Source organism: Rattus norvegicus, chromosome 16, assembly GCF_021556685.1.
Source record: "Rattus norvegicus strain SHRSP/BbbUtx chromosome 16, alternate assembly SHRSP_T2T, whole genome shotgun sequence".
In the NCBI taxonomy this organism is placed as follows: domain Eukaryota; kingdom Metazoa; phylum Chordata; class Mammalia; order Rodentia; family Muridae; genus Rattus; species Rattus norvegicus.
Window position 1 is genome coordinate 66,965,203 of NC_141549.1, and position 26,217 is coordinate 66,991,419.

Sequence of the window (26,217 nt, forward strand, 5' to 3'; positions counted from 1 at the left end):
GTGATTAGTTCCGTAAGTGCACGCCGCTGCTCAAAGAGTGAAAACCACCACCTTGTCGATAATGCCTAATCATGTAACCGTGGACTGACAGCGTGCTGTCATAAAATAGCGTATTCATGGTCTAAATTCAGGAAAAGGGAAACTTCCCACTTAAATACTAATGAAATTGTCACTTACATTCTGTCAGATTATATTAGAACTAACAGCTTCATTTTCCAAAATCGCAGGTACACTATTTACCAGTTATCTATGGGGAAGCAGGAAAAGAAGCCAGTGCAGCTCGTGCAGTGAACCTGCGGACATAAAAGACCTTTCAAGTGTTCCGCAGGCTGATGAGTAAGCGAGGCAGTGGGAGCTAAAAGAGTAGGGTTAGCTAAGTAAAAAAGTTTGTTATAAAATCTAAGATCTTTCTAGGAATAGTCTGTATATTTTACTTTGTAACTCGTAGAGCTGAACTCTGCTCCCCTGAAAGCAAGCATTCTTAGCTGCCAAGCCATCTCTCCAGACCAGACACCCCGAGTCTTTATCAAGGCTTTTAAAAACTAATTTAAAGTAAGTTGGATAGAACATATCTATGCAAACTTCTATTAAATTTGGAATATATCAAATATCACTTGGTTAAGGCCAGATCTTATTTTATTTGTGCATTATGCTAGCATGCTGGAAACATTATCGGCCTGAGTTGTATAATGCAGTCTCACCAGTAGATGTGGTTATGGTTTATGTAGGTCCTGAAAGATATGCTGAGTGGTTCATCTCATTAAGATTGATCAGGAAATAATAGTTGTGCCAAAATACCCATGCAATTGTTACTTAGTATCCATGGTGACTGGTTCTGGGTCCCTTAAGATACACCACCCCCCAAATCTCACTATGCTCAAGGCTCTTATACAAAACAACATAGTATTTGTATACGGGCTGTGCATTCTCCTACATACTTCCTTCCTACCTCACATGGAGCATCTATTGTAAAGTAAATGATGTGTAAATACTTAGTTTTACACTGTAATGGTTAGGGAATAATGACAAGAAAAATGTGTCGATGTTTAGGGCAGGTGTACTTTCTGGAAGCCTGATTGGGGCTTCACTTGGGGTTGACCGACTCCCAAGTGCTGAATTAGTGGGCGCAGAGCCGAGACACTCTATCTTTTAGCACAGATAGGCTACTCTGTATCAGAGACAAAGGAGAAAAACTGTAGAAGGATAAACGGGATAGAGCAAGGATTAAGGGTGAGTTTGCACATCAAGATGTTGAACCAGAAGAACACAGTAGGTTGCTGGGTCTCAGCTGCAAGGGTCACTGTAATTAGCAAAGCTTTAGTGTGTCGCATGGTAAAACTCTGTGGTAAGGGAAGAAACCTGTGTGAGTGATCATGCAGTGGCTTTAACTAACTAGTGTCTGTTTATTTGTTAGTTCTGTGATGCTGGGCATCCAATCTGGCCCTCACTCATGCTAGACAGCACATGTAGAGCCACGTCCTCAGAGAACCTTCTATCACTTCATGTTCCTTCACTGCGGGACTCTGTGTCTTCCCGCAGCGCCATAACAAGGCAGTGTCCCGATGGCTACATTTACTGTATTTGTAGTGACGCCCCATCGCTACTGCCATCTTTTGTTTCAGAGTGAAGAATTGGGAGGATAATCTCAATCTAATAAATCTTTGATTTCTCTTAATGATTTTAGGATTGTTCAGATTTGTGGGGTTTTTTGTGAGGTGAGTTGTATTACTCATTTAATAGTAGCAGAAGAAAAATAAAGTAATAAATATTTAGCCGCGTTTCTTTTCCTCAAATGAAATGAACATGTAAATGAAAATGGATAAAATCAAATGAATATGTTTCATCCCAAGCAAATCTACTAAAATCCAGTTCTGAGTGTAGGCATTGTTTCTGGTTCGTTTTATCTCAGAAGGACGAGGAAACTAAATGAAATTGACTTTTTACAAATCTATTAAGTATGTATGAGATTGGACCTCACAGGAGTTACTGATTTTAGTTTTGGGTGTTGGGAGAAAACTATGCCTATGAGACGTGCTGCCCATTGAGAACACATCTTTGAATAATGGATATTTGTACATTCGGATTTTCTAGACTAGAGAATTATGTAGTAATTTAGTAATTATGTATGTAGTAATGTAGTAATTATGTATTTGATTAATCAGAAGGGTGGCTATTGCAAACATCAGTGAGTAAAGTCCATAATGATGTGGTTTAGTTTTATTATTTCGTTCTTGTATATTAAATCAGAATGTATGTTGCAATATCTGAAATTCACCTCATGCAGACTGTTTTGATTCTTGGAAAGATGTGCAACACTGCCTGGAATAGTTCATGGCCTGATATTTGAAATTCATGGAATTTGGTCACAGGAGACTAGAAAGTACCAGTTGTGATGATTACAGCAGCACTGATGTTTAAAGATATAACCAAACATATTGTTACTGTTATTTCACAGTTATAAACAACATTATTGTGATCAAAAAAATTCATTACAACTCATCAAGGTAAAAACTCAATTTACTATTGTCCTCAAGTGCCCTACCATATAGAGGGACAGCTTTGGAGGGCTGAGCTGTCCTCTGAAAAGTCAGTAGGAATAGATAAAGGTTCAGACTGGAGTAACAGGGGTGAATGTGCACACTGGAGTGAGGGGGATGAAGGTTCACACTGGAGTAAAGGGGATGAAGGTTCACACTGGAGTAAAGGGGATGAAGGTTCACACTGGAGTGAGGGGGATGAAGGTTCACACTGGAGTGAGAGGGATGAAGGTTCACACTGGAGTGAGGGGGATGAAGGTTCACACTGGAGTAAAGGGGATGAAGGTTCACACTGGAGTAAAGGGGATGAAGGTTCACACTGAAGTGAGGGGGATGAAGGTTCACACTGGAGTGAGGGGGGATGAAGGTTCACACTGGAGTGAGGGGATGAAGGTTCACACTGGAGTGAGGGGGATGAAGGTTCACACTGGAGTGAGAGGGATGAAGGTTCACACTGGAGTGAGGGGATGAAGGTTCACACTGGAGTGAGGGGATGAAGGTTCACACTGGAGTAAAGGGGATGAAGGTTCACACTGGAGTGAGGGGGATGAAGGTTCACACTGGAGTGAGGGGGGATGAAGGTTCACACTGGAGTGAGGGGATGAAGGTTCACACTGGAGTGAGGGGATGAAGGTTCACACTGGAGTGAGGGGGATGAAGGTTCACACTGGAGTGAGGGGGGATGAAGGTTCACACTGGAGTGAGGGGGGATGAAGGTTCACACTGGAGTGAGGGGGGATGAAGGTTCACACTGGAGTGAGGGGGGATGAAGGTTCACACTGGAGTGAGGGGATGAAGGTTCACACTGGAGTGAGGGGGATGAAGGTTCACACTGGAGTGAGGGGGGATGAAGGTTCACACTGGAGTGAGGGGATGAAGGTTCACACTGGAGTGAGGGGATGAAGGTTCACACTGGAGTGATGGGAATGAAGACTCTCACTGGAGTGAGGGGATGAAGGTTCGCACTGGTTTGAGGGGATGAAGGCTCCTACTGGAGTGATAGGTATGAAGGATCTTTCAGTTTTCCTTACATAGATATTTTAGTTTTCTCAGAAAACATCCATTAAAATAAAAGATGAATTTTCTGTGAAAAGTCCAGGATCCATGTATTAGAAGGCTTATTAGAAACTGTGATGAATGAGGTCTGTAAATCAAAATGGAAACCTTCAAAGTTATCAATGGAACTCTCTTGTCAAGGGCATGGTTGGGAAGAACACAGGCATTTTGGGGGTAGAAATAGTTTTTATGGTGATGCAGTGGGGATTGCAGGGGTTATTAAAAGCAAAGTAATAAAATGGACAGTATAATTTTAAATATGCTTGTGATTTTTCAATTGGCAGGAATCGCCTTATTGAGATTCACAATGAAAAGTTCCGGTTACATAAATTAAAGATGATGGTAAAGATGGAGAAATACCTTCATTCCAGTCGATGTAGGCGACAGTACGTATCATTCCAGTCACTGTAGGCGACAGTAGGTATCATTCCAGTCACTGTAGACGACAGTATGTATCATTCCAGTCACTGTAGACGACAGTACGTATCATTCCAGTCACTGTAGGCGACAGTAGGTATCATTCCAGTCACTGTAGACGACAGTACGTATCATTCCAGTCACTGTAGACGACAGTATGTTTCAGTCCAGTCACTGTAGACGACAGTATGTTTCAGTCCAGTCACTGTAGACGACAGTACGTATCATTCCAGTCACTGTAGATGACAGTACGTATCATTCCAGTCACTGTAGGTGACAGTACGTATCATTCCAGTCACTGTAGACGACAGTACGTATCATTCCAGTCATTGTAGGCGACAGTATGTATTATTTGCTTTTATCAATTAGAAGCATAGGTCTTTAGATGACACTTTTAAAAAGTTAGTTTAAAGTGTTTTTAAGGAAAATTTGCTGTGTACTTGCTGAACTTTAGGGCATGTTTATTTGTGTTCAATAGATTAAGAAGAAGTAACGATGATGCAATATGTGCAGTAATGGTCCTATCGCGTCGTCTTGGGTGGTGGGGTTAGCACGCCTATATTTGTTCTTTAATTTAAAATTTTCTCTTCATCAGAATCATCTTGTCCCATTTTGAGGACAAACGACTACAGAAGGCCTCCTTGGCCGTTATGGGAACTGAAAAATGCTGTGATAATTGCAGGCCCAGGTAAAAATTTGCTCCTGATGAACCTTCTAGAAACTGTTGATTCTCTTTCTCTTCAAATTCTGCTTCCTTAGATTTCTGTTTGATATAGGTATTTTAGTTTTTTAAAATGACATAGTTACTTTATTTTAAAAAAAGTGAAGAGGTTTACTTTTATACAATAAAGTCATACAGCGGTAGGCCTAGTTAGTCAATAGTTGCTTTTAACTATGAATAGCCTAAAAATATCATTAATGAAGACATAAATTATCAAAATTGATTTGAAAAGCATTCTACTTGATGTTTACCATAAGGGCAAGTACAATTATGCATAGTTTAAATTTAACGAAATATAAAACACTGCAATAACACTAAACAAAAGAAGACTTAAGTTACTATTTTAGTACTTAGTGGTAGGAACTTTGGAGCAAGGCATTTTATCAGGAGTAAAGCAGGACACTGATCAACGGCAAGTGTCAGGGTTCTCCAGAGAAATGGCACCGAGGATAGAGCCAGAGAGAGAGTGAGAGAGAGATGGGGAGGGAGGGCTGAGATGGAAAGAACAGGAAAAGAAGGGAAGACGATGGGCATTGATGTGGTGGCAAATCTTAAAACTTGCAGGCAAGTTTTGGTCTGGACACTGAATCAGCCAAGTGCTGATGTTACAGCGTTGAAATAAAATTCATTGCCCAGCCTGTTTTTTGCTAATAAGGCCATCAACCCAAAGAGGGTAATTATTGAGCATAATTTCCATCTTTAAATTCATCTGATCATAAATAGTATTCACATCTACAAATTTGTTTGCTGTGGATCTGGATTATTCTTAGCACACAACAGCCCCATACATGCAAGCCATACAACCCAGAAGACATTGTGCACAGCCTGCACATAAGAACTACAGAAGCAAGTGGGGAGCAGAGACCCACGTGTATTTGGTGACATCAACATCTGCTTACCGGCCAATAGAGTTAGTGGACAAAAATGAGCCAGGCCTGCAGGTTCAGACGGGAGACCCAGAGTCTGGGAGCAGCCTGCCATGCAAGGGATCTCAAAAGGAACCTCGGTCCCACAGTGAGACTGCGTCTCAAGATACCGAGGACAAAAGCAAAGAGTAAGATTCAGCAGCAAGCATGACCAACCCCAAAGTCCCCAACCCCCACCACTGAATCTATGAGGAGATGAAGGAATGACAAGAGTATTGGCAAACCAGATCGAATTAATTTCTCGAAAGCATTTCAGCCATTCATTCCAATGGCCGCTTAGGCACATGTGCTTTCTGCTGAGTCATAAAGCAAACTTTGACAAGTGAAGAACTATTCTATTTGAATCAAATATGCAGCAGTGGGAAGAAAAGAGAAATCTCCAAACCCTTAGAAGCCAAGTAGCAGCAGTCCTCTTGTCACTCTCACATTATCATTATCGGAAAGGTGGTTTTCTCCACTGCAGGCTGGCCCAGCCTTCTCCCCAAGGGAGTGGGCATAGACATTCTTGCCCAGAAGACAGTGTGGTCACTGTCACTTCTGCTGTTACTGTAGGGGCTTCTCCTTTCGGTGTCATCACCTCAGGCTGCATGGCTGCTTCATTCGTGGTGGGAAAGTTAATTGTTATCATTGGGGAAATACTGAAAATTCTATCTTTTGTTTCCAGGCATTTATACTTTGGCCAGATCAATAAAGCAGAAAAAAGAGAGGGTTGAGTAACATTTCCAAAACTGTTAGGTCCTTTGCTATTTGACTTTCTCTTTAATATAGTATACTTTGCATAACTCACATGGTGTCATATTTCACATATACTATAAGATGTATTAATGTGAATACTTAAGGGATAAGAAACAAGTTAAATAAATAAGGGCATTTTCCCTTTATGCTTAAAAAAACAAACAATATGCCTCTAAAGAACCTGTGAGTCAAGGCTTATAGCCAATCAGAAAACTTTCTGACTGATGACTAAGAATATAGAATGCCTGGGATACAGCTAGTATGATTCTGCAAAGGTAACTTACAGTGTTAATGCAACACGAAGGAACACAGGTTTCGAACTCATAACTAAGCATTCACTTTGAGAAACAGGCAAATGAGGGAAAGGAACAGGAAGGGCGTAATAAATAGAAGTGCATAGATCCATGGAGGAGGCAGCGAGCTCACAGGTTCATTATTCCCAAGACTGCGAGGAGGGGGTGGGTGGGTGGGGGAATTTCAGTGCAGACCCCATGCTGACAAAGTGACAGAGGGAACAGCATCAGAGGGGACAAAGAGAGCTCTCGCTCAGAGGAAGCCAGTTGACATGAAGTGAAATGTAAGCAGTTGACTCTTTTTTTTTTTTTATTAACTTGAGTATTTCTTATATACATTTCGAGTGTTATTCCCTTTCCCGGTTTCCGGGCAAACATCCCCCTCCCCCCTCCCCTTCCTTATGGGTGTTCCCCTCCCAACCCTCCCCCCATTGCCGCCCTCCCCCCATAGACTAGTTCACTGGGGGTTCAGTCTTGGCAGGACCCAGGGCTTCCCCTTCCACTGGTGATCTTACTAGGATATTCATTGCTACCTATGAGGTCAGAGTCCAGGGTCAGTCCATGTATGGTCTTTAGGTAGTGGCTTAGTCCCTGGAAGCTCTGGTTGCTTGGCATTGTTGTACATATGGGGTCTCGAGCCCCTTCAAGCTCTTCCAGTTCTTTCTCTGATTCCTTCAACAGCAGTTGACTCTTAACCATTAAAAGGATTGAGTTCTTCCTTTAAAACCTCTGAAAAGCCTATGTGGCTTCAATGACAAATTCCAGCAAGCATTTAAATGAAGAAACACCCCGTTTCTATGGAGTGGCTGCACGTGCACACTCTGAAAGACAGCTGCAGGGACGGTCTGCAGGGACCTGGCAGAGGTTAAAGGCAGGGAAAAGAGATTTGAGAGCAGTGCATTCATTGGGTTTTGCTTGTGATGAAGGTTTGATGAATCTCCTCCACATAGGGATGTGAACAGTTTATTATATTGTAAATAAAATAAATACAAGTGGTACCTCTGAGTTAGTTGTGTCTCTAGGTACAAAAGCTCTATGGCAGAAGCAGCATTGTTAGGGATAGAAATACAAAAACTTTTGGAAATTAGTGGTCACCACAATAATATATAGTTGTGGTGGTAAGATGATATATAGGTCATACTCCATGGGAACTTGATAACTTTAAATACGCTAAGGAACGTCACCTAAACATCCTACTAAACGGGTAAATGGGAGAATAAACTTAAGCCAGGCGATTTCTTCTTTAAATCAAAACATCCTATCTTGATGTGGAACACTGAATGCATTCTTCCTGCTATTTTAAAGACATATGTGATGCAGAAAGCAGTTGAATCTGGTAATTGAATGTATTGGTTGGTCGTCTCTAAGGACTTCTTTTGTTCTCAAGCTAAAAAGCAATTCTCACTTATGTTCGTGATGATTTTACATCTACTTAGAGGATGACTAAGGCTTTTAACCACTAAATGTACCAGGGTCCCAAGATTATAAGCTCGGCGTTGTAAAATTTTAGGGTTCAAACCAACATGTTCCTGCATAACAGCCTTGAACCTAAAACCTTTTTTTTAACCCCTTTCTGGTATAACATAACACAAGCATCCAGTATTTATATAATTGATCCTGAGCCTGGTTGTGTCCTGAGATCCTCCATGACATTTAGCTTCTGGGTGTCACGAGAAAGTGCTGTCTGTGATTCCGTATTATTGTTTGTGGCTTGTGTCTGAGGTAATACGCATGCTCTTGACTGTAATTAGCTTTACCCGTAGCTTTAGAAGTGTTAGACACATTTGATATTTTTCTGCATGGTATCTTTTTATTTCTAAGGGAGCATGCTTTTGTCGCTGTTTTCTTAGTATATTAATTACTTTCCTTCAGACTGAATCATTGCTCTTCTGCTAACAACTCAGAGGATACAGCCCAAGACTTTGGGCCACAAGCATTCCAGCTACTATCTGCCGTGGACATCCTGCAGGAGAAATTTGGAATTAAGATCCCGATTTTATTTCTCCGAGGATCCGTAAGTGTATCTGTAATGGTTCCCGTGACCGTTTCTGACAGTGCTTTCCCCTGTGTGACTGTAGCTCTGACTTTCTTTAGATCACTTAGTAGCAGAGGCACCTTGGTTCCATCCTAACCCTGCATTCATCGCTTTGGACAAATCTCAGATCGTTGCTGGGCGCTGACGGTCAGCTGTGCGCTGCAGACTGAAAATAGCGTATCAGTTTACCACACTGCAATCGCATTAATCCCTAGATTGGTTTTTCTTAGGATAATTAAGGAAAGTTAACTTCCACTGTGTCAAGGGACTGGTAGAACAAAGTTGTATCTTCTGATGCCCAGATACGATTATGTTCTTTGTGCAAAACTTAATTTCAGGGATTATGCTGTAAGGGGTTGGGTTCAGCAACAGTGGACAGCAGTCTTCCCTCCGATAGTGTTTATGGCAGAAGTATTTAACATTCTAAGACAGGGCTTTTGTTTATTTTGGTGGTTTACTAGTGAATACCTGATTTAATTGGACTACTTTCTGTTTTGAGTGATTCATGTGGCCTCATTATACTGGCAAATGTCAGGTACAAATACACTTACAGAGCTGGTCGTCTGTAGTCCTTCTGTTTCTGTGATAATTTTATTTCTGAAATAAGAGTCTGTAAATTTGAGAATTCTATATTAATATCACTTAAATAAACCAAGAGTAGGAGGCAGAGTACCTTATAGCTATATCTATCTGCTTATTTAAAACACACTTTATAGTAGAGGGTAATTGCTCATTTTGTATATAGAATTTTAAAATCATTTAGGTAGGCATTTGCTTGTTAAATACTCAAGTGCTTCATCTAAATGTTTCTGTTTTTGCTTAGAAAGTAATCTATGGAATTAGCTATGAAATATTTTTAGTGAGACACATTGAAAACTTGTATTATTATTTCAAGTGTCAATGCTTTCAAGGTAATGGAGTTTAAACTTTGGGTTTTAAATGGCAAAAATGCTTAAAAAATCTAACAATGGAAGTCTTGCTTGAGCAGATTTTATTTTTATCAGCTCAGCAGGACAGCCCAGGTGCAATTGAAATCTCTATGTTCATTTTCTGTCTTGGTCGCCTTTAAAACCCCTGTCTCCAGTGTGAGTATCTAATTTATGAAAAATGTCCTTGTTTTGATTTGGCGCGATCCAGCTGTATCCAATGTCAATAAATAAGTTTGTTTCTCGTCAAACTTTCAGTGGTCACAGGAGGGATCAGGTTTCACTTATAATTTGAAAACCAAGGCAGACGTCCTCTACCAACAGTGTCTCCTGGGAGTCCTCAAATTAAGCAGTTCATCCTTAGTGAAACTTTATACCACCCTTGCTATCTCAAAGTGCGAAGCTCTTACAAAGTATCACTTAATGAAAATGCGTAGATGCTAACAGTAGTGAGAATAGGGCAAGTTTCCTTTCTCTGCTCAGTGATCTTGATATCTGTTGGGATATCGGTGAAAAATTATAACTGTAGTTCTCTTGGGAACTAAGCAAGTTGTTCCCCTTAACCAAATTAGGACAAGTTAATACCTCTGTATGTAATTTTAATATGTAAGGTGATCTATCAAACTGTTTCGGAGTTATTTTGAAGAGTTGATTTTTTTTTTATAAGCATACATTTGGTTTCGGTAGTGCTTGATTCTCTCCTATGTGTTTTTAAAAGTTATTATAAACAATTTATCCACGAATTTGTAAAATGGAGCTTAAAATTTTGTTTTAATGTGTCTAATTAGAAAGTGAACAAGATTGTCTAGAGAACTTTGTTTTAACTGAGTAAACAGTTCACCATGTAAAAATCTTTGACCTTGCTTAAACATGTCATAACATAATCAGTGGCCTTAATTTAAAGAAAAAACATGTTGATCATTTGCATACCAAGATTAACATCTTCCTAAATGCCTTTTCAAAGTACTGATTTTTATCCTGGCCTCAGAAATAGGTACCACTTGATATTTTAGGATGTGTATGTTCACATGTACGGGTGCTCTGTCCTCTATGTGTGCATGTGAACACCAGAGGTGGACATCGGATGTGTCCCTCTGGTACTCTCCATTTCAGTCTTATTCTTTTGACGAAGTTTGTCATCAAACCAGGAGCTCAATGTTTTTGACTAGACTGGCTTGCCTGTGAGTCCCTGACAATCTCCTAACTCCGGTTTCTGTCGTCGTATACTATAGTTATAGCACCTTCTACACACCTGGCTTGCCTTTTTAAGTAACAGTTTACTGGTATTTGAAGAACGTCATAATATGTGGAGTGTATTTTGATCATAATCGCCCTCAGTATTCTCCCAACCCTTCCCAGACCTATCCCAGTGCCTCTTCACTAATCCCAACTTTATACCTCCCTCTCCCAATCTCTCATGGTCGTGAGTATGGACATCTGTTAGAATGTGTTCAACCTATCAGGAGCTATGCCCATAAAGAATGACCCTCTCCCTGAAAAGCCACCAGCTGTCAATAGCTGCTCTCTAGGAACTCATGAACCTTTCCTCCACCTCTTGATGAAAACTTTGCTACTTGATTATCTGCAGGCAGCCACAGATGCTGTGAATTAATGGGTGCAGCGACCTGTCATGACCAAAGGACACTGTTTTGTCCCTGTGCTTCATGACCTCTGGCTCTAACAATCCCCTTTGGGAGCAAACCCTGAGCCTTGAGGGTGACCCAGATGTCCCATTTGTAGATGAACACTCTATATAGACAGATATCCTCTGTACTTTGGCCAGTTGTGAGATCCTGCATTAACCACCATGTGCTTCACAGAGAACCTTCTCTGATGGGGCTTGAGAGTGGTACTAATCTATGGCTAAAGGGATAGGAATTTAGAGGTAAGTTTTGTCAGTTTAGCAAAAATAATAGTAAGAGATTCACTCCTGGGGCCCATGAAACCACATGTTCTGCCAGGTTTACAGTGTCATGTATGTAATTCCTCCTGTGGAATGGGCATGGGAGTGGTAGGGAGAGGACAGTACTTAAATCCTGTCAGAAAGTGCTTGGTTAGCCCTGTAATATCCAGGCCACTCTTGTGCCCGTGGGCATATGGGCCATGCTGGTTGTCATTTTAGCACACGGTTGACAAGTGAATAAGAGGTTGGCTTTCTCCCCCAGCAGCCTGCACGGTACCTTCTGGTATTGTGAAAGCCAGCCAGTAGAAAGGAAACCTCCTGGTCACTGCCAGCTTGATTTCCCCGTGTGAGGCCAAAGCACGTGGGGTCTTCAGCAATGTGGCCTCACCACTAAGTTCTGGTGGGAAACCAAGACCAATAAGCAGGGCCCTGTATTATTTCGTGGGGTAGAGGGTGGGCTTCTGTAGGGAAAACTGAGCCACAATTTGAGAGGAGGTATCCCACACTTTTTGTTTGGTGACTTGTGGCTTCCCTGAGTAGCATTATCTCTCATGTAGCTTAACCTTAATTAAACTCTTATACAAGTCTGTGTGAGTTGAGGAAGTTTATAAATAGCAAGTTTTCATATGGGTTCTTAATTTTGTTTTAAAACTTTATTTTGTGCTTCTACTAATTCACTTTATATCTTGCTCACCGCCCCCTTTCCGGTCACCCTCTCCCACAATCCTTTCCCCATCCCTCCTCCCCTTGTCCTCTGAGAAGTTGGGGGCCTCCCTGGGTACCCCCTCACCTTGGCACTTCAAGTGTCTATGAAACTAGGCACATCCTCTCCCACTGAGGCCAGACAAGGCAGTCCAGCTAGAACATATCCCATGTACAGGCAACAGCTTTTAGAATAGACACCACTCCAGTTGTTCAGGACCCACATGAAGACCAAGCTGCACATCTGCTACATGTGTGCGGGGAGGCCTAAGTCTAACCCATGTATGTTCTTTGGTTAGTGGCTCCGTAGATGAGAGCCCCAAGGGTCCAGGTTAGCTGACTCGTTGGTCTTCCTGTGGAGTTCCCATCTCCTTCAGGACCCACAATCCTTCCTTCCATTTTTCCTTAAGAATCCCCAAGCTCCATCCACTGTTTGTCTGTGGGTGTCTGTATCTGTCTGAGTCAGCTTCTGGGTGGAGCCTCTCAGAGGACAATGTGCTCCTGTCTGAAAGCCTAACGGAGCATCATTAATAGATCAGAGATCGGTGCTTGCCCATGGGATGGGTCTCAAGTTGTGCAGGTTATTGGTTGGCCGTTTCCTCTGTCTTTATTCCCTCCCCCATGTCTGCCTTGTAGGCAGGATAAGGTTCCATAGCCCCAATCTAGTGAGTCACAGCTAAGGTCACCCCCATTGATTCTCGTGCACCTCCCTTAGCCCAGGTCTCTGTCTCATCCTGGAGATGCCCCCGCCTCCACACCCCTGTCAGTTGCAGATTTTCATTTATTTTTACGGCCGTCAAGCATCAAGCCATCTCCCTTGTCCTTCCCTACACCAGATCCAAAGCACCACCCATCCCCTCCCCATCCCCCTTCCCAGCTCCCTCCTTCCATCTGCCTCTTATAACTATTTTATTCCCATTTCTAAACGAGATTCACGATTCCTTGCTTGGGCCTTCCTTCTTACTCAGTTTCTTTGGGTCTCTGGAGTATAACATGGTGCCTGTATTTTATGGCTAATATCCACTTATAAGTAAGTACCTTCCATGCATGTCCTTTTGGGACTAGGTTACCTCACTCAGGATGATATTCTCAAGTTCTTGCAAAATTCATGATGTCTTTGTTTTTAATAGGTGAATGATATTTTATTGTGTAGATGTACCACACTTCTTTATCCCTTCTTCAGTTGAGGGACACCTAGGTTGTTTCCAGTTTCTGGCTATTACAGATAAAGCTGTTATGAACATAGCTGAGCCTGTGTCTTTGTGGGTCTTGAGGTAAAGCTATTCCCAGTTTTTCTGAGAAACTGCCAAATTGATTTCCAAAGTGGTTGTATACGTTTGCATTCCTACCAGCAATGAAGGAGTGTCCCCCTTGCTCCACATCCTTGCCAGCATGTGCTCTCTCTTGAGTTTTTGATCTTAGCTATTCTGATGGGTATGAGATGGAGCGGCAGTGTTGTTTTGATTTGTATTTCCCTGATGACTAAGGACTTTGAACATTTCTTTAAGTGCTTCTCAGCCATTTGAGATTCCTCTGTTGAGAATTCTCTGTTTAGCTCTGTAGCCCATTTTAAAATTGGGTTATTTGGTATGTTAGTGTCTAACTTCTTGAATTCTTTTTAAACTTTAGATATTTGCCCTCTGTCAGACGTAGGGTTGGTGAAGACCCTTTTCCCAGTCTGTTTTGTCTTATTGACAGTGTCCTTCTCCTTACAGAAGCTTTGCAATTTCACGGGGTCTTATTTATCAGTCGTTGATCTTAGAGCCCGAGCCATTGCTGTTCTACTCAGGAGCTTGTCTCCTGTACCAATGCAGTCAAGGGTATTTCCACTTGCTCTTCTATGAGACTTAGTGTATCTGGTTTTAGGTTGAGGATTTTCATCCACGTGGACTTGACTCGTGTGTGTGTGTGTGTGTGTGTGTGTGTGTGTGTGTGTGTGTGTGTGTACCTATGTGCACACATCTGCATGTATCTATTTTAGAAACAAGATAATGCCTACATTGGCCCCCAACTGGTGATTGTCCTGTCTAAGCCTCCTGAGCACTAGGATTACAGGCAGGTGCTCCCGTAGTCCATGGTAACCGCTGGTAGCTGTAATCCCCCTCCACTGTTATAAAAACATGTAGCAGGGGTGGGCTGTACAGTTTAGTTTTCTAGACAAATTATTTCATCTGACTTAAATATATTGAATATATTACTATGGGTTAGGTCTGCTGTTCAGTACTAGAGAACTTGGCTAAATGCACAAGGCCTTTGGTTCAGGAAGAATTACCTGTGGAAGCCCTGAGATGGCAGCCGTGACTATCTCTGGACTTTAGGAGCTGGAAAGAGGCAGGGCTGGCAGGAAGAGAAGGAGGAGGGGCACGCTAGGAATTTAAGCCTTCATGAGCTATTGAACGTCTATTTTTATGTAAGGCATTACATTTATTTTGTAGAGGATAAGGGCTGAACTAGATGAGGCTAACATCTAGTGTAGATGGTGTTGTTGGGAAGAAGTAAGTATGATTTAGTACAGACAGACACCCGGATGGTTGGGAGCTACTGTGAAGTTGGAAGAGCGTGCGTGGGGAATCAGGAAGTGTGTGATGGTGTCACAGGGACTTTCTGTTTTGTTGGGGCAGTCTGTAGGTTTGGGGGGATTATGGTTGACATAGACTTTTGGGCACAGAAAGAGGGAAGAAGATAAAAGATAATGCCAGTCTTAGCATGAAAAATTTACTACAAGAAGCAACTTAATTTTTGAAGAATTTAATTTGAGAAGTGGCAGGTTTTCATTTTTCTTCCCACTTTCTGTTGTATCAGACACTGGTCTAAAGGTTTTGCCTGTATTGAAACTTGTCCTTTGGGTGGCCTGCCCTGGCCACCAGGCCTTTACTCATCAGTGCTTAGGCTTGCACTCTGTAATATGAACTGTATTCTTTTCAAGTTGACTACTTTTAAAGGACAAGAACAGTATGAAAAATTCCCTCTCCAGATTGCATTCCACGGAGCTGTGTGTGGGCTTTCCGAGCTAAAAGTGACTAGATAGATACTGCATTCTCTCTGTGATGACTTTCTCATTCTAAGTAGTTCTGGCTATTCAATGAATAACTTGGAAAATTCAACTAGCCAGAACATTTATGCAGTTAATGAGGATGCCTTGCTCAGAGTAAGATATCATTAAATACTTTCCACAGCTTTATTGTGGGGCTGGCGAGAAGACTTTGTCCTTAAAATCTGGTCTTGCAGAGGACCTGGATGAGGTAGCGAGCATCCACATGGCGGATCAGAGTCTTCTGCAACTCAAGGTGGAGGGGAATTTGATGCCACTGCATTCACATGGTACACATACATACATACATGCATGCATGCATGCATACAGACATGCATACATACATATATACAGACATGCATTCATACATATACATAGACTGACATATATACATGCATACATGCATACATATATACATGCATACACACATACATACATGTAAACACGTATGCATACATACATACAAGGAAACAATCTTACACATTAGATAAATTTTTTTCAGATCCTTATTGTACTGTTTTAAAACAGTTGCCCAGTTTAGTTTGAGTTTATTGTTGTATCGACAATCTGATTCTTTTAAAACAAAGACACAATAGAGCAAGGAATAAATGGGTTTCAGTCTCTGCCTAGTGATTGTCATAGAAACATGGTTATATCCATTTATTTATACAGTACACAGAATTGACAATGATTATCGATAAAGGGAAGAGGTACTTTTCACTAATTAGGAAAAGTGTCATTACTTCATCCTAGTAAATGTGCAAATTAAATTTAGGCTTTTTTTCTTTCGTTCATTCTTTCTTTCTTTCTTTCTTTCTTTCTCTCCTTCTTTCTTTCCTTTTTCTGCTTAGGAAGAAAAAAAGGCTAGAATAATAATCTTTTTTAAAATTTTTTATTAGATACATTTCTTTACATACATTTTAAATGTTATTCCCCTTCCCGGTTTCCTGTCCATATGCTCCCATCCCTTCCCCTCCCCCTCCCCCGTACATCCCTTGCTGCACCCCCATATCCCCCTGCACTGGGGGTCCAACCTTGACAGGACCAAGGGCTTCCCCTTCCCCTGGTGCCCCCACAAGGCTGTAGAATAATAATCTTAAGTGTCGAGAGAGCTAGGCATGCCAGTTAGGCACCTCAGTGCTTTTGGTGTTATTTGTAAGCAATAGAATCTCCTACCATAAAGTTAGGCCTAGCAGCTCTTCATGACAAGTCAGGGAAAGCTGATAGCATTCTGATGGAGAATATTCCGGACTACATATGTATTAAAACAGTTGCTATAGTTAAACAAAATAACATCTTTTACATAGCTATACCATTCATTTGACACAGACAGCTAAAATGCATTCCTTTGCCAGGGATAATTGCAGTGCCCTGTGATAGTTGTAGTCTCCGCGTTGTGAATTAGTGCTTAAAACACATTGACTTAGCATGTGTTCAACTTCAAATACTTGATTCAGATTGATCCACAGTGGGGGTTAGTGCCCACATAGACGCCTAGTAAGCAAAGGGTACAGCAACCACGCATATTGATTACCTTTCTCATAGTGCCCAACGGAAGTAACTCAAAGGAGAAGTTTGTTTTGGATCATGGTTCAGGAGATACAGTCCCTCAGGGCAGGGGAGGCTTAGCTTAGTATGGATTTGTCCGTAGCAACGGGGCCTTGTAGCTGGCCATATTTGGTGGCAGAGAGGAAGCTGAGAATTCAGCCTGGGAAGCATGGTGGGATGTAACTCAGAGATCTGCCACCCGTGATCCATTTCCACCAGCCATGCCTCCATCTCCAAAGGTTCTGCAACCTCTCAAGAGAGAATCTCCAGCCCAGGACCAATTTCCTAATGCGTGAGCGTGTAGGCAGTAACCATCCAAAGCATAGCGATCATACATGATCCTCTGCAGTCATGGGCACTTGGACATATTGCAGAGGAGTCCCTCTTGCCTTACATCCTGCTATGCATGTCTGGCAAAGAGGATCTGATTAGCAGAACTTAAAACCACATTCAGAATTCTGGACAAGAGAGAATTCTAGAAATGTGTTTGTAACTTTCCAATTTGTGTCATGGAGGGCACTGTAGATGGAGGCTATAATGATATATGAATTTCAGTCTACCACAGTCATCTCAAGACCATCATACACGCATAATTATCTGTGATGCTGTGTGATGTATCCTACCATGCACGCTTAAAGCAATTCCATGTGCAGAATACATGAGATAGGCAGTGAGGGGCTGAAGTGAACAAAAGAGTGCTTTATAGAGTACAGGGCAGAGTCTTCTCTGTTACAGGACAAGAAACTTGCATGACAACTTCCTGTTGGCTCTAGAACTTGGTTATTGCAGAGTCTCCCGTGAGAGTTCTGTCTTTGCTCAGAAGTGTAGTAATAGGCTAAGATCAGCATTTAGCATGCGCTGTTTTTGCTGGTGTCTCAAGTGATCATCAGTTAGGTAACCTTCGTAATGCGTGTAAGCATAGCACAGTGAAAAGAACCATGCAGGAATGCAGAACAATGGCACAACTCTCGGGCCACACTCTCCTTATCGTTTATGTTCTAGAATTGAGCTGTAGTTGTGATCATATTTAAAAAACTGTCAATCAGAGTTGTAGTAGCCAAGGTGAAGGGTTCTAGACACATGTCCAAACCTATCCACTGGGAACCGCATCTGAATTATGTGGGGATTTCTCTGCATATAGACTGAATATTGTTTTCATTACTTATTCATCAGCCGAAGTGCTCAGGACAAAAAGGCGGAGCATAAGAATCGGAGAGGTGGGGCTGGAGAGATGGCTCAGTGGTTAAGAGCACCGACTGCTCTTCCTGAGGTCCTGAGTTCAAATCCCAGCAACCACATGGTGGCTCACAACCATCTGTAATGAGATTCGATGCCCTCTTCTGGTGTGTCTGAAGACAGCTACAGTGTACTCATATACAATAAATAAATCTTTAAAAAAAAAAAAAAAGAATCGGAGAGGTTTCAAAGTTGAAATTTGCTTTTAAACCCAAAGAATTGCCCTGTAGGTTTTTGCTTTATTTGGCCTGTTTATTCCAATGATCGTTTTTTGTTTGTTTGTTTTTGTTTTTTTCCTTTTTGACACTTTGTTTCCAATTTCAGAATTCTCAGCGTCTTCCTGAGAAATATCACAATCACAGGCTTTTTGGTGCTGGCAAGGAGCAAGCAGAGAGTTGGTGGAAGGCCCTTTCTCACCATCTCATAGCTGAAGGATTCTTGGTAGAGGTTCCCAAGCAAAACAAATTTATAAAGACTTGTTCCCTCACAAAAAAGGTAAGCAGCGCAGAGTTCTGCCTGTTTGACTCAGTTCTCCCGCTGTGTATTAAGATGCTTTTGGCTTTTGATAGGGTAGGAAGTGGCTTGGTGAAGCCATTTTGCAGTCTCCTCCCAGCCTTGTCCTTCAAGCTGACGAAGAGGCGTTTTCAAGGAAGGCTTTGCTATCCAGGTGATTGCTTTCTGCTTTCTTCCCCCATTCACTTTTGGTTTTGCCGAAGTGATTGAAATTCTAGCCATTTATAGATGTTGTGCAGGTAAAGTCAGTTGCCCTCTTCCAGTACCAGTTGTAGAAGGGGGCCATGAGGAAAAGGCAAGTTAGAAAACACTTTCCTGGTTGACGGCAAGGATCTGACATACAGAGCCGCTGCCTTAGATACAGTTAAAGAAGTGTTCCTTGCAGAAGAAAACAGGCTTAGGGAAATCCTTATGTTTGTCGAGACCTGGGTTTCTCTGCCTAGTCCTGGCTACCCTGGAGCTCGCTCGCTCTGCAGTCCAGGCTGGCCTTGAGAATTCAGAGATCCACCTTCCTCGCTCTCCCCAGTGCTGGGGTTAAAGATGTACACCACCACCGCCCAGCTTGTTTTGTACTTTCTGTAGGTGATACTGTGCAATACAATGTGCTGCGAAGACAGAAAGGATTTGAGTTAGAGCTTTAAATGTTTGTGCTATGGTCTTCTGCTACGTACTGGAATGAGTAGATGGATTTATAATGAATCACAGTCACCCCGGTGCCACATAGAATAAAAGGCCAGCCAGCAAGGTTCTTGCCTATTGCATAGGCACCATGGCTTGATGTTAAAGAATTAGTGTTCCATACCTCCCTACTTTAGGCACCGGAAGCTAATATGCTTGCTGCCCGTGTTTCATAATCAGTGCGAATATTATTGATTGTGTATCAGTTTTCTTATTTTGTTTTGTTTTGTTTTTGTTTGTTTGAAACCTCTTTCTTTTGGGGGAAACCTCTTTTTAAAATACCAGTTTTAAAGGGTAGTATAATCTCTGCTTCTCTGAGAGTAATAGAATGATGCATAAGTTGGATGATTACACCTTAACTTAGGGGATGTTTTAATTTTACCGTCTTTCAGTTCTAATCCCGTATCTTCAGAAACGAAGCCACACTCCTCTAATCAAAAGCCAACTGGGTCAAGTACACAGCAGGTTTGTATCTGGGGGGTGGTCCTTACTCTCTCACTCTATACCGAGGCAGCCCATGGCTTCAAGTCTTCTATTCGCAGGGCACGTATAAAGACCACCGACTACAAAGAGAAACTGTGCAACTAGAATAAAGAGAGGATAGATAGGGGAACAATAAAGAAGTAGAAGTATTTCCCAAAGTAATTTTTCTTTTTAAGCTTGTTTTGGCTTGAAGCCAAATGATTCATACAGCCAAGATGTATTATACTTAGAGTTAATAAATAAGTCTGGTTCCTAAGTATTCTCACTAAAGCTTTACACGCATACACGTGTGCACTCGTCCCATGTGCAGATGGGCACATACATGCTTTCTTGTTTTGTTAGTATCTTAGTAACTACCACAGATCCTCTGTGCGTAGGCTGTCTTTAGCTAAACATGCTGGTGGGAAATGGTGAATTCAGTCTCCTAGTGCATCATCTCTGCTGGGTAGGAATGTTGACGTGGACTTGAGTCGCCTCTGTAATGTGGGCTTCTGTGTCTCAGGACATTGTTTGGATCGTTTACTTTGTAAACTGTCTTTGAAATCGTTCTAAGGTGGTGGTTCGACAGCTTAATTCCAGCTTATTTATTTAAAGAATTGACTGCTTCGGGGGAAATTATTATTTTGAGATTTCTTTGTATTTAAATGTTTTATAATTTCTTCTTTTTTAATGGACTTTACTTGTGGAAAAATAGTCTAATTTGGAGGGAGCGTATTCTGACAAAGTGCCTGAGAAATTTTCTTCTGGGAGTAACATTCCTAAAAAAAGGTACAGAGTTCTAATTTTACCTTATTCTATTTGTCTACATTATCGACACTGCCATTTTACTTTCTTTCCCGAAGAAAAGGACTATCAGATGTTGGGCTGCTTCACTGGAAAAAAAAATTACAACATAACCTCTGTAGTTGTGATGACTAAAACAGACAGCATAGAAAGGGTGATAGGTCATGCTTCTAGGGCCCCTCTATTTACCACACTTTGTATTACAATGCTAGCACTTGACCTACCTGTGTCTTAGAGCAAGCCCCTGCTATTCTCATTCCAAAATCAGATACACCGAGGGCAGCTGATGAGCACATAGCTAATGACACTGCCGACTCACATCTGTACAGGTCTGTCTCTAGCATCTAGTCACTGGTATTATGTATCTGGGAATACATATCCCCAACCCATTCTCAAACACAGGTATTATGGCAATAAGACTGGAAATGTAAGAAGTTTTAGAGAATAAAACTAAAATACCCGCTGTAGTTTAAAATTTTCGTTTTCTTGTGCTGGAGATGGAACGCGGGGCCGGTACATGCTCAGTAATCGTTCTACCATTGGGCTGCAGACCCCGCTGTTCGTGATTTTAATCTTACTGCATGACTAACTGGCATAATAGAAGTATGGAAAGTCTATAGAATCTAATATCCTGTCTGAGGATGGGATAAAGGATGTGGCACGGCTTATATCATATACAAAGATTAACTGGACTGCGCTTCTTCGTATCAAATAAAGTAAATGTGCTGTAAGACCCACACTTTCTATGCTGTCTGCTCACTTAGATAACACGACTTGGGGTCTTATCACACTATTAATTTCCTCGTTTTGTTTTGTTTGGCCTGTGAGATGTAATGTTTTATTTACATAGAAAATTTAAGGTATATATGACAGTGTCCATCTAGTATCATGAAGCATGTCTACATTGAAATGGTGACTGTGTTTCATTTGACTGCTTTGCAACCCAGACATTGTTTTAGGAACCCAGGATTCACAGCGAACCTTACTGGTTTTTGTTGCCATAGTCCCCCGATGGTAATAGTTCAGTGGGACACAGGGAAAGGTACATATAAACCTGGACCGAGAGACAGATCGATGGTTCAAGCACTTCTGTTCTTGCAGAGGACAGGGCTCAGTTTCCAGTACCTGCATGGTGGCTCTCAGCTATTTGTAACTCCAGGGGATCTAATGCCGTCATCTGATTCCCGTGGGTACCAGACACATGTGTGGTATGCTTTGTGCATGCACACAGGTTAAAAAAAAACATAAAAAGTTTTAAAATGACCTTAAAACTGAGTGAAGCCGGGAACGGAAGGGGTCTTCCCCAGGGAAGAGGACGCCAGTTGGTTGCCTAGTGCTAAACTGTCATCCCTGAAACTATACGTACAAGTGACATTGAATAGACTCAACAGGTTGTATTTGGAAGTACATATGTGAATACAAATACATACATATACATTATACATACATCTATCTAGTCATGCAATGCTAATTGATGGATTTGAAGGAGAGTGGGGAGGGACATATGAAAGAGTGTGCAGAGAGAAATGGGAAAAGAAAAATGTCATGCTTAAAATATAATCTCAAAAACAAACGAAAGAAAGAGGCTGAGGCCGAGCTTCTAGAAGGTTAAGGTAGATGTAAGGCAGATACTATGAGGAACATAAAACAAACAGAGGCGAGAAGAATGTGATATTTCTATACACCCCAGCCGCGCCTCAGAGGTCACCATGCACCCCAGCCACGCCTCAGAGGTCACCATGCACCCCAGCCGCACCTCAGAGGTCACTATGCACCTCAGCCGTGCCTCAGAGGTCACCATGCACCCCAGCCGTGCCTCAGAGGTCACCATGCACCTCAGCCGCGCCTCAGAGGTCACCATGCACCCCAGCCGCACCTCAGAGGTCACCATGCACCTCAGCCGCGCCTCAGAGGTCACCATGCACCCCAGCCGTGCCTCAGAGGTCACCATGCACCTCAGCCGTGCCTCAGAGGTCACCATGCACCCCAGCTGCGGCTCAGAGGTCACCATGCACCTCAGCCGCACTTCAGAGGTTACCATGCACCTCAGCCACAGCTCAGAGGTCACCATGCACCCCAGCTGCGGCTCAGAGGTCACCATGCACCCCAGCTGCGGCTCAGAGGTCACCATGCACCCCAGCTGCGGCTCAGAGGTCACCATGCACCCCAGCTGCGGCTCAGAGGTCACCATGCACCCCAGCTGCGGCTCACAGATTACCTAGTAAGTAGGGAGTGCTAAACCTGAGTCCAAGGAAATAAACGGAGGGTAGAACACTAAGGAGCACCCAAGCACTTGAGTCAGTCTGAAGGCAGCTGGGAGCTAAGGGGGCAGCGTAAGTGACATGATCATGTTCTGACCTGGAGCATGGGCTGACAGACTGTTCCGTAAAGGGCCAAGCAGTCAATGGTTTCCAGGGTCGAAACTTCCACTGCAGTGCCCAGCAGTGTAGTCAAAGAAGCCATAGGTGATTTATACGGCCATGCCTGTTCCTGTATTTCAGGGAACATGAGTTACATAAATCCTGTGTAACCTAACATGTTATAAAATACTCTTCTTTTGATTATTTACTTGTAGCTTTTAACTCTAAGCAAAATCTGCAGTGGCCCCTGGGGTGGTAGAATCGCAAGCCGTGTCTTTCAGGAGGCTGCTTACCTAGAGGAGGGATGTGACTGTGGGCACCGAGGAGACCAAGAGACTTGAAAGAGAGGAGTTGTTAGAAAACATAGCGGGTTAGGGAAAATGGAGTGCTTTGTTCTTGAAGGTGTTTTTAGTACTGGATGAGAATGTTGTCTCTCTTTCCATTGGGCAAGGTGAGATCACTTCGAAGGGATTAGATGTTTAAGGACTAAGTTTTAAAAAAAACAAAACAAACAAACAAGAGTTTAGGGATAGCCTAAATTTGAGCTACCTGTGGAATAGTCCAGAAATTAGTTTAAGAATACAAACTTAGTGTACAAAAGTAAGCAAGACACTAACATATCTGCAGCTGCATGTGTGCGGGTGTGTGTGTGTGAGGCCTTGATCCTGTGGGAGAGAAGTTCACATGTGTGATGTGCATGTGCAAGCCAGAGAACAACTGTGGGTGTCATTTCTCTGGATCCGTCCACTTTTTTTTTTTTAATTCTCTCACTGACCTGAGGGAGCTCACCAAGTAGGCTAGGGAGACTGGCTAGTGAAGTCCAGGATTCCTTTTGTCTCTCTCTCCCCCTCAGTGCCAAGGTTAGAAATGAGTACCACGATGCCTAGTTGTTCTTTTTTTTTTTTTTTTAAAGATTTATTCATTTATTATATGTAAGTACACTGTAGCTGTCTTCTGACACACCAGAAGAGGGCATCGGATCCCATTACAGATGGCTGTGAGCCACCATGTGGTTGCTGGGATTTGAACTCAGGACCTCTGGAAGAGCAGTCAGTGCTCTTAACCGCTGAGCCTTTTTTTTTTTTTTTTTTTTTTTTTTTTATGCCTAGTTGTTCTTAAACGTAGATTCTGGATAGCAAACTCAGGTCGTCATATGCTTGCACGTCGGGTACCAGCTAAGCCCTCTTCCCAGACCCTTTATTATCATTATTTTCAATTCATTAAGTGTTCACACATGCAGAAGTCCCTTGGTACTTTGAGGCTTATACAAAGTACAATAGCCCATGGCCTCCCTAAACTCCTCGGGTCTTTCTCTGGTCTTCTGGCTGATGTCTCTGGGGTTTGCGAGCATCTTTCCAAATGCCATTCTTTTACACCACTGGTTTTCAGTGTCTCAATTAAAAAATAGTTGATATTTTATTATATGGTTTGCTTCCCTTTCTTCAGTTAGTTGAACACAGTGTTTGAGTCATTGTTCTTTGCAAGGTCATAACCATACAAATATTACAAATAGTTGTAAGCAAACTATGTCGCTTTGGCTACCGTTTCTTTCTGGGTGATAATAACTGTCCTTTGCCTTGACTTGGCTTTAGTTGTCTTTTTCCTGATTTCCCCCTCTATCCCAGTTCCTTTTGTCTGTTCCCTCCAGCTGCTTTCTTGTCTCTTCTCATCTAAGGAACACTGAAGTTTTGTCATTATATTTTCATTTCTAAAAAGTCTTGTTCACTGCTGTTTCACAGCCTTTCAGATAAAAATCAAATGTAAAAGTTTTTCCTACTTTTTAAATGATGTGTCACTTCATGGATCTGACCCTCATTGTCGATGTTTTCGGTAGGTGCTTTGAAATTTTCTTCTGTGTCCTTGTAATAAGCATGCACAATACATTTTTATCTGCCCTATAAATACATGGGTTTACATAGAACATGTTCATACCTGTGTCATGTGGTTCATTGTTTTCTACCTGCTCCATGGCCCCCACTCTTCCTTCCCCTCTTGCTGGTCTGCTCTCTTCCTCCTCCTGCTCTTGTGCTGTATGGAATCCTTACTCTTCCTCCTTCACTCCTCTTCCCCATTCTGACAGTGCCTTTACACACACACATACACACACACACACACACACACACACACACACACACACACACAGCTGGATCTGCGTATGAGAGAAAATGTGATTTTTATTTCTGACTTTGGTTATTTTGTTTGCATACTCATCTTCAGCCGCATCCATTGTCCTGTGAATGCCATAATTGCATTGTTCAAAGCCCAATGAGATGGCGTTGTCTACATGTATCCATTTTCACTGTCCATTCCACGTTGACGGGCATCCAGGTTGGGTCCAAATCCTGGCTACTGTGTAATCCTGGCATCAATTAGAAAGGATGCACAGGGGTCTTCCTGGGATGCTGACTTAGAGCTCTCTGGAGAAAAATCTCTAAACCTGCATCCTCTGTAGTCGTAATTTTTGAGAAATGTTCACACCGATTTCCATCATGGCTGCTGTAGTTTGCATTCTCACGACCTCTGAATGAGGCTTCCTTTATTCCCTATCTTTGTCTTCATGTTCTGTGTGTTTCCTTGATGACACCCATTTGACTGGAGTGAGATGGGTACCAGAATAGTCTTTAACTTGCATCTCTGATAGGTGATGGTATCGAACATCTTTTTCTAATGATCTGCCGTTTGTATTTGAATCCTTTGAGAATCGTCAGCTCAGCTCAGTTCTGTTCTGAAACGTAGATGGGACTTATTGATTGATTTAAAATTGTTGGCATTTATATATATATATATATATATGTATATATATATATACATATATATATATATATTACGTATTAAGTTACTGTTCATGAGATTTTCCTCCATTTTGCAGGCTTTCTCTCCACACTGGCGACTGCTTCCTTTGCTCTGCTGATGCCTTTTAATTCTCTTCAGCCTCCTGTGTGGTTGCATCTCACCCTGGGGGATCCATGTCTCTGCCTGTACCTTGAAGTGTTTTCCTAGAGTACTTTCAGAATTTTACAAATTTTAGGGCCAGAAATACAGATTTATGTAGTATGTATGTATGTATGTATGTATGTATGTATGTATGTATGTATGTATTATTTCTATATCTATCTATCCATCCACCCATCCCCAGTTTTCCTAGCATTCTTTGCTGGTTTTTCTCCATTGTACATTTTTGAAGCCTTTATGAAAGATCAAGGAACTATCGCTGTGATTTAATTCTGCCATCTTCCCTGATCCACGCGTCTGCTTTTGCGCCGGCGCCTTGTTCTGGTTTGGTTCACTGCATCTTTGGTCTAATTGAGGTCAGTTATTGCAGCGTCTCAGCTTG

At 42.1% G+C, this 26,217-nt stretch overlaps 2 protein-coding genes across 1 annotated transcript in view; both read left to right on the forward strand.

Moving 5' to 3' along the window:
• Positions 1-26,217, forward strand: part of Erich1 (glutamate-rich 1) — a gene marked incomplete at its 5' end in the record, with an annotated part of 52,793,804 nt that overhangs the window by 36,094,643 nt on the left and 16,672,944 nt on the right.
• The window catches only part of Wrn (WRN RecQ like helicase), a gene marked incomplete in the record, with an annotated part of 134,549 nt that overhangs the window by 83,986 nt on the left and 24,346 nt on the right, over positions 1-26,217 (forward strand). The window contains 7 exon segments of the mRNA NM_001427071.1: positions 3,878-3,979; positions 4,606-4,698; positions 8,558-8,699; positions 18,391-18,561; positions 18,636-18,733; positions 19,650-19,722; positions 20,435-20,508. Of these exon segments, the coding sequence (NP_001414000.1) occupies positions 3,878-3,979; positions 4,606-4,698; positions 8,558-8,699; positions 18,391-18,561; positions 18,636-18,733; positions 19,650-19,722; positions 20,435-20,508 (753 nt within the window).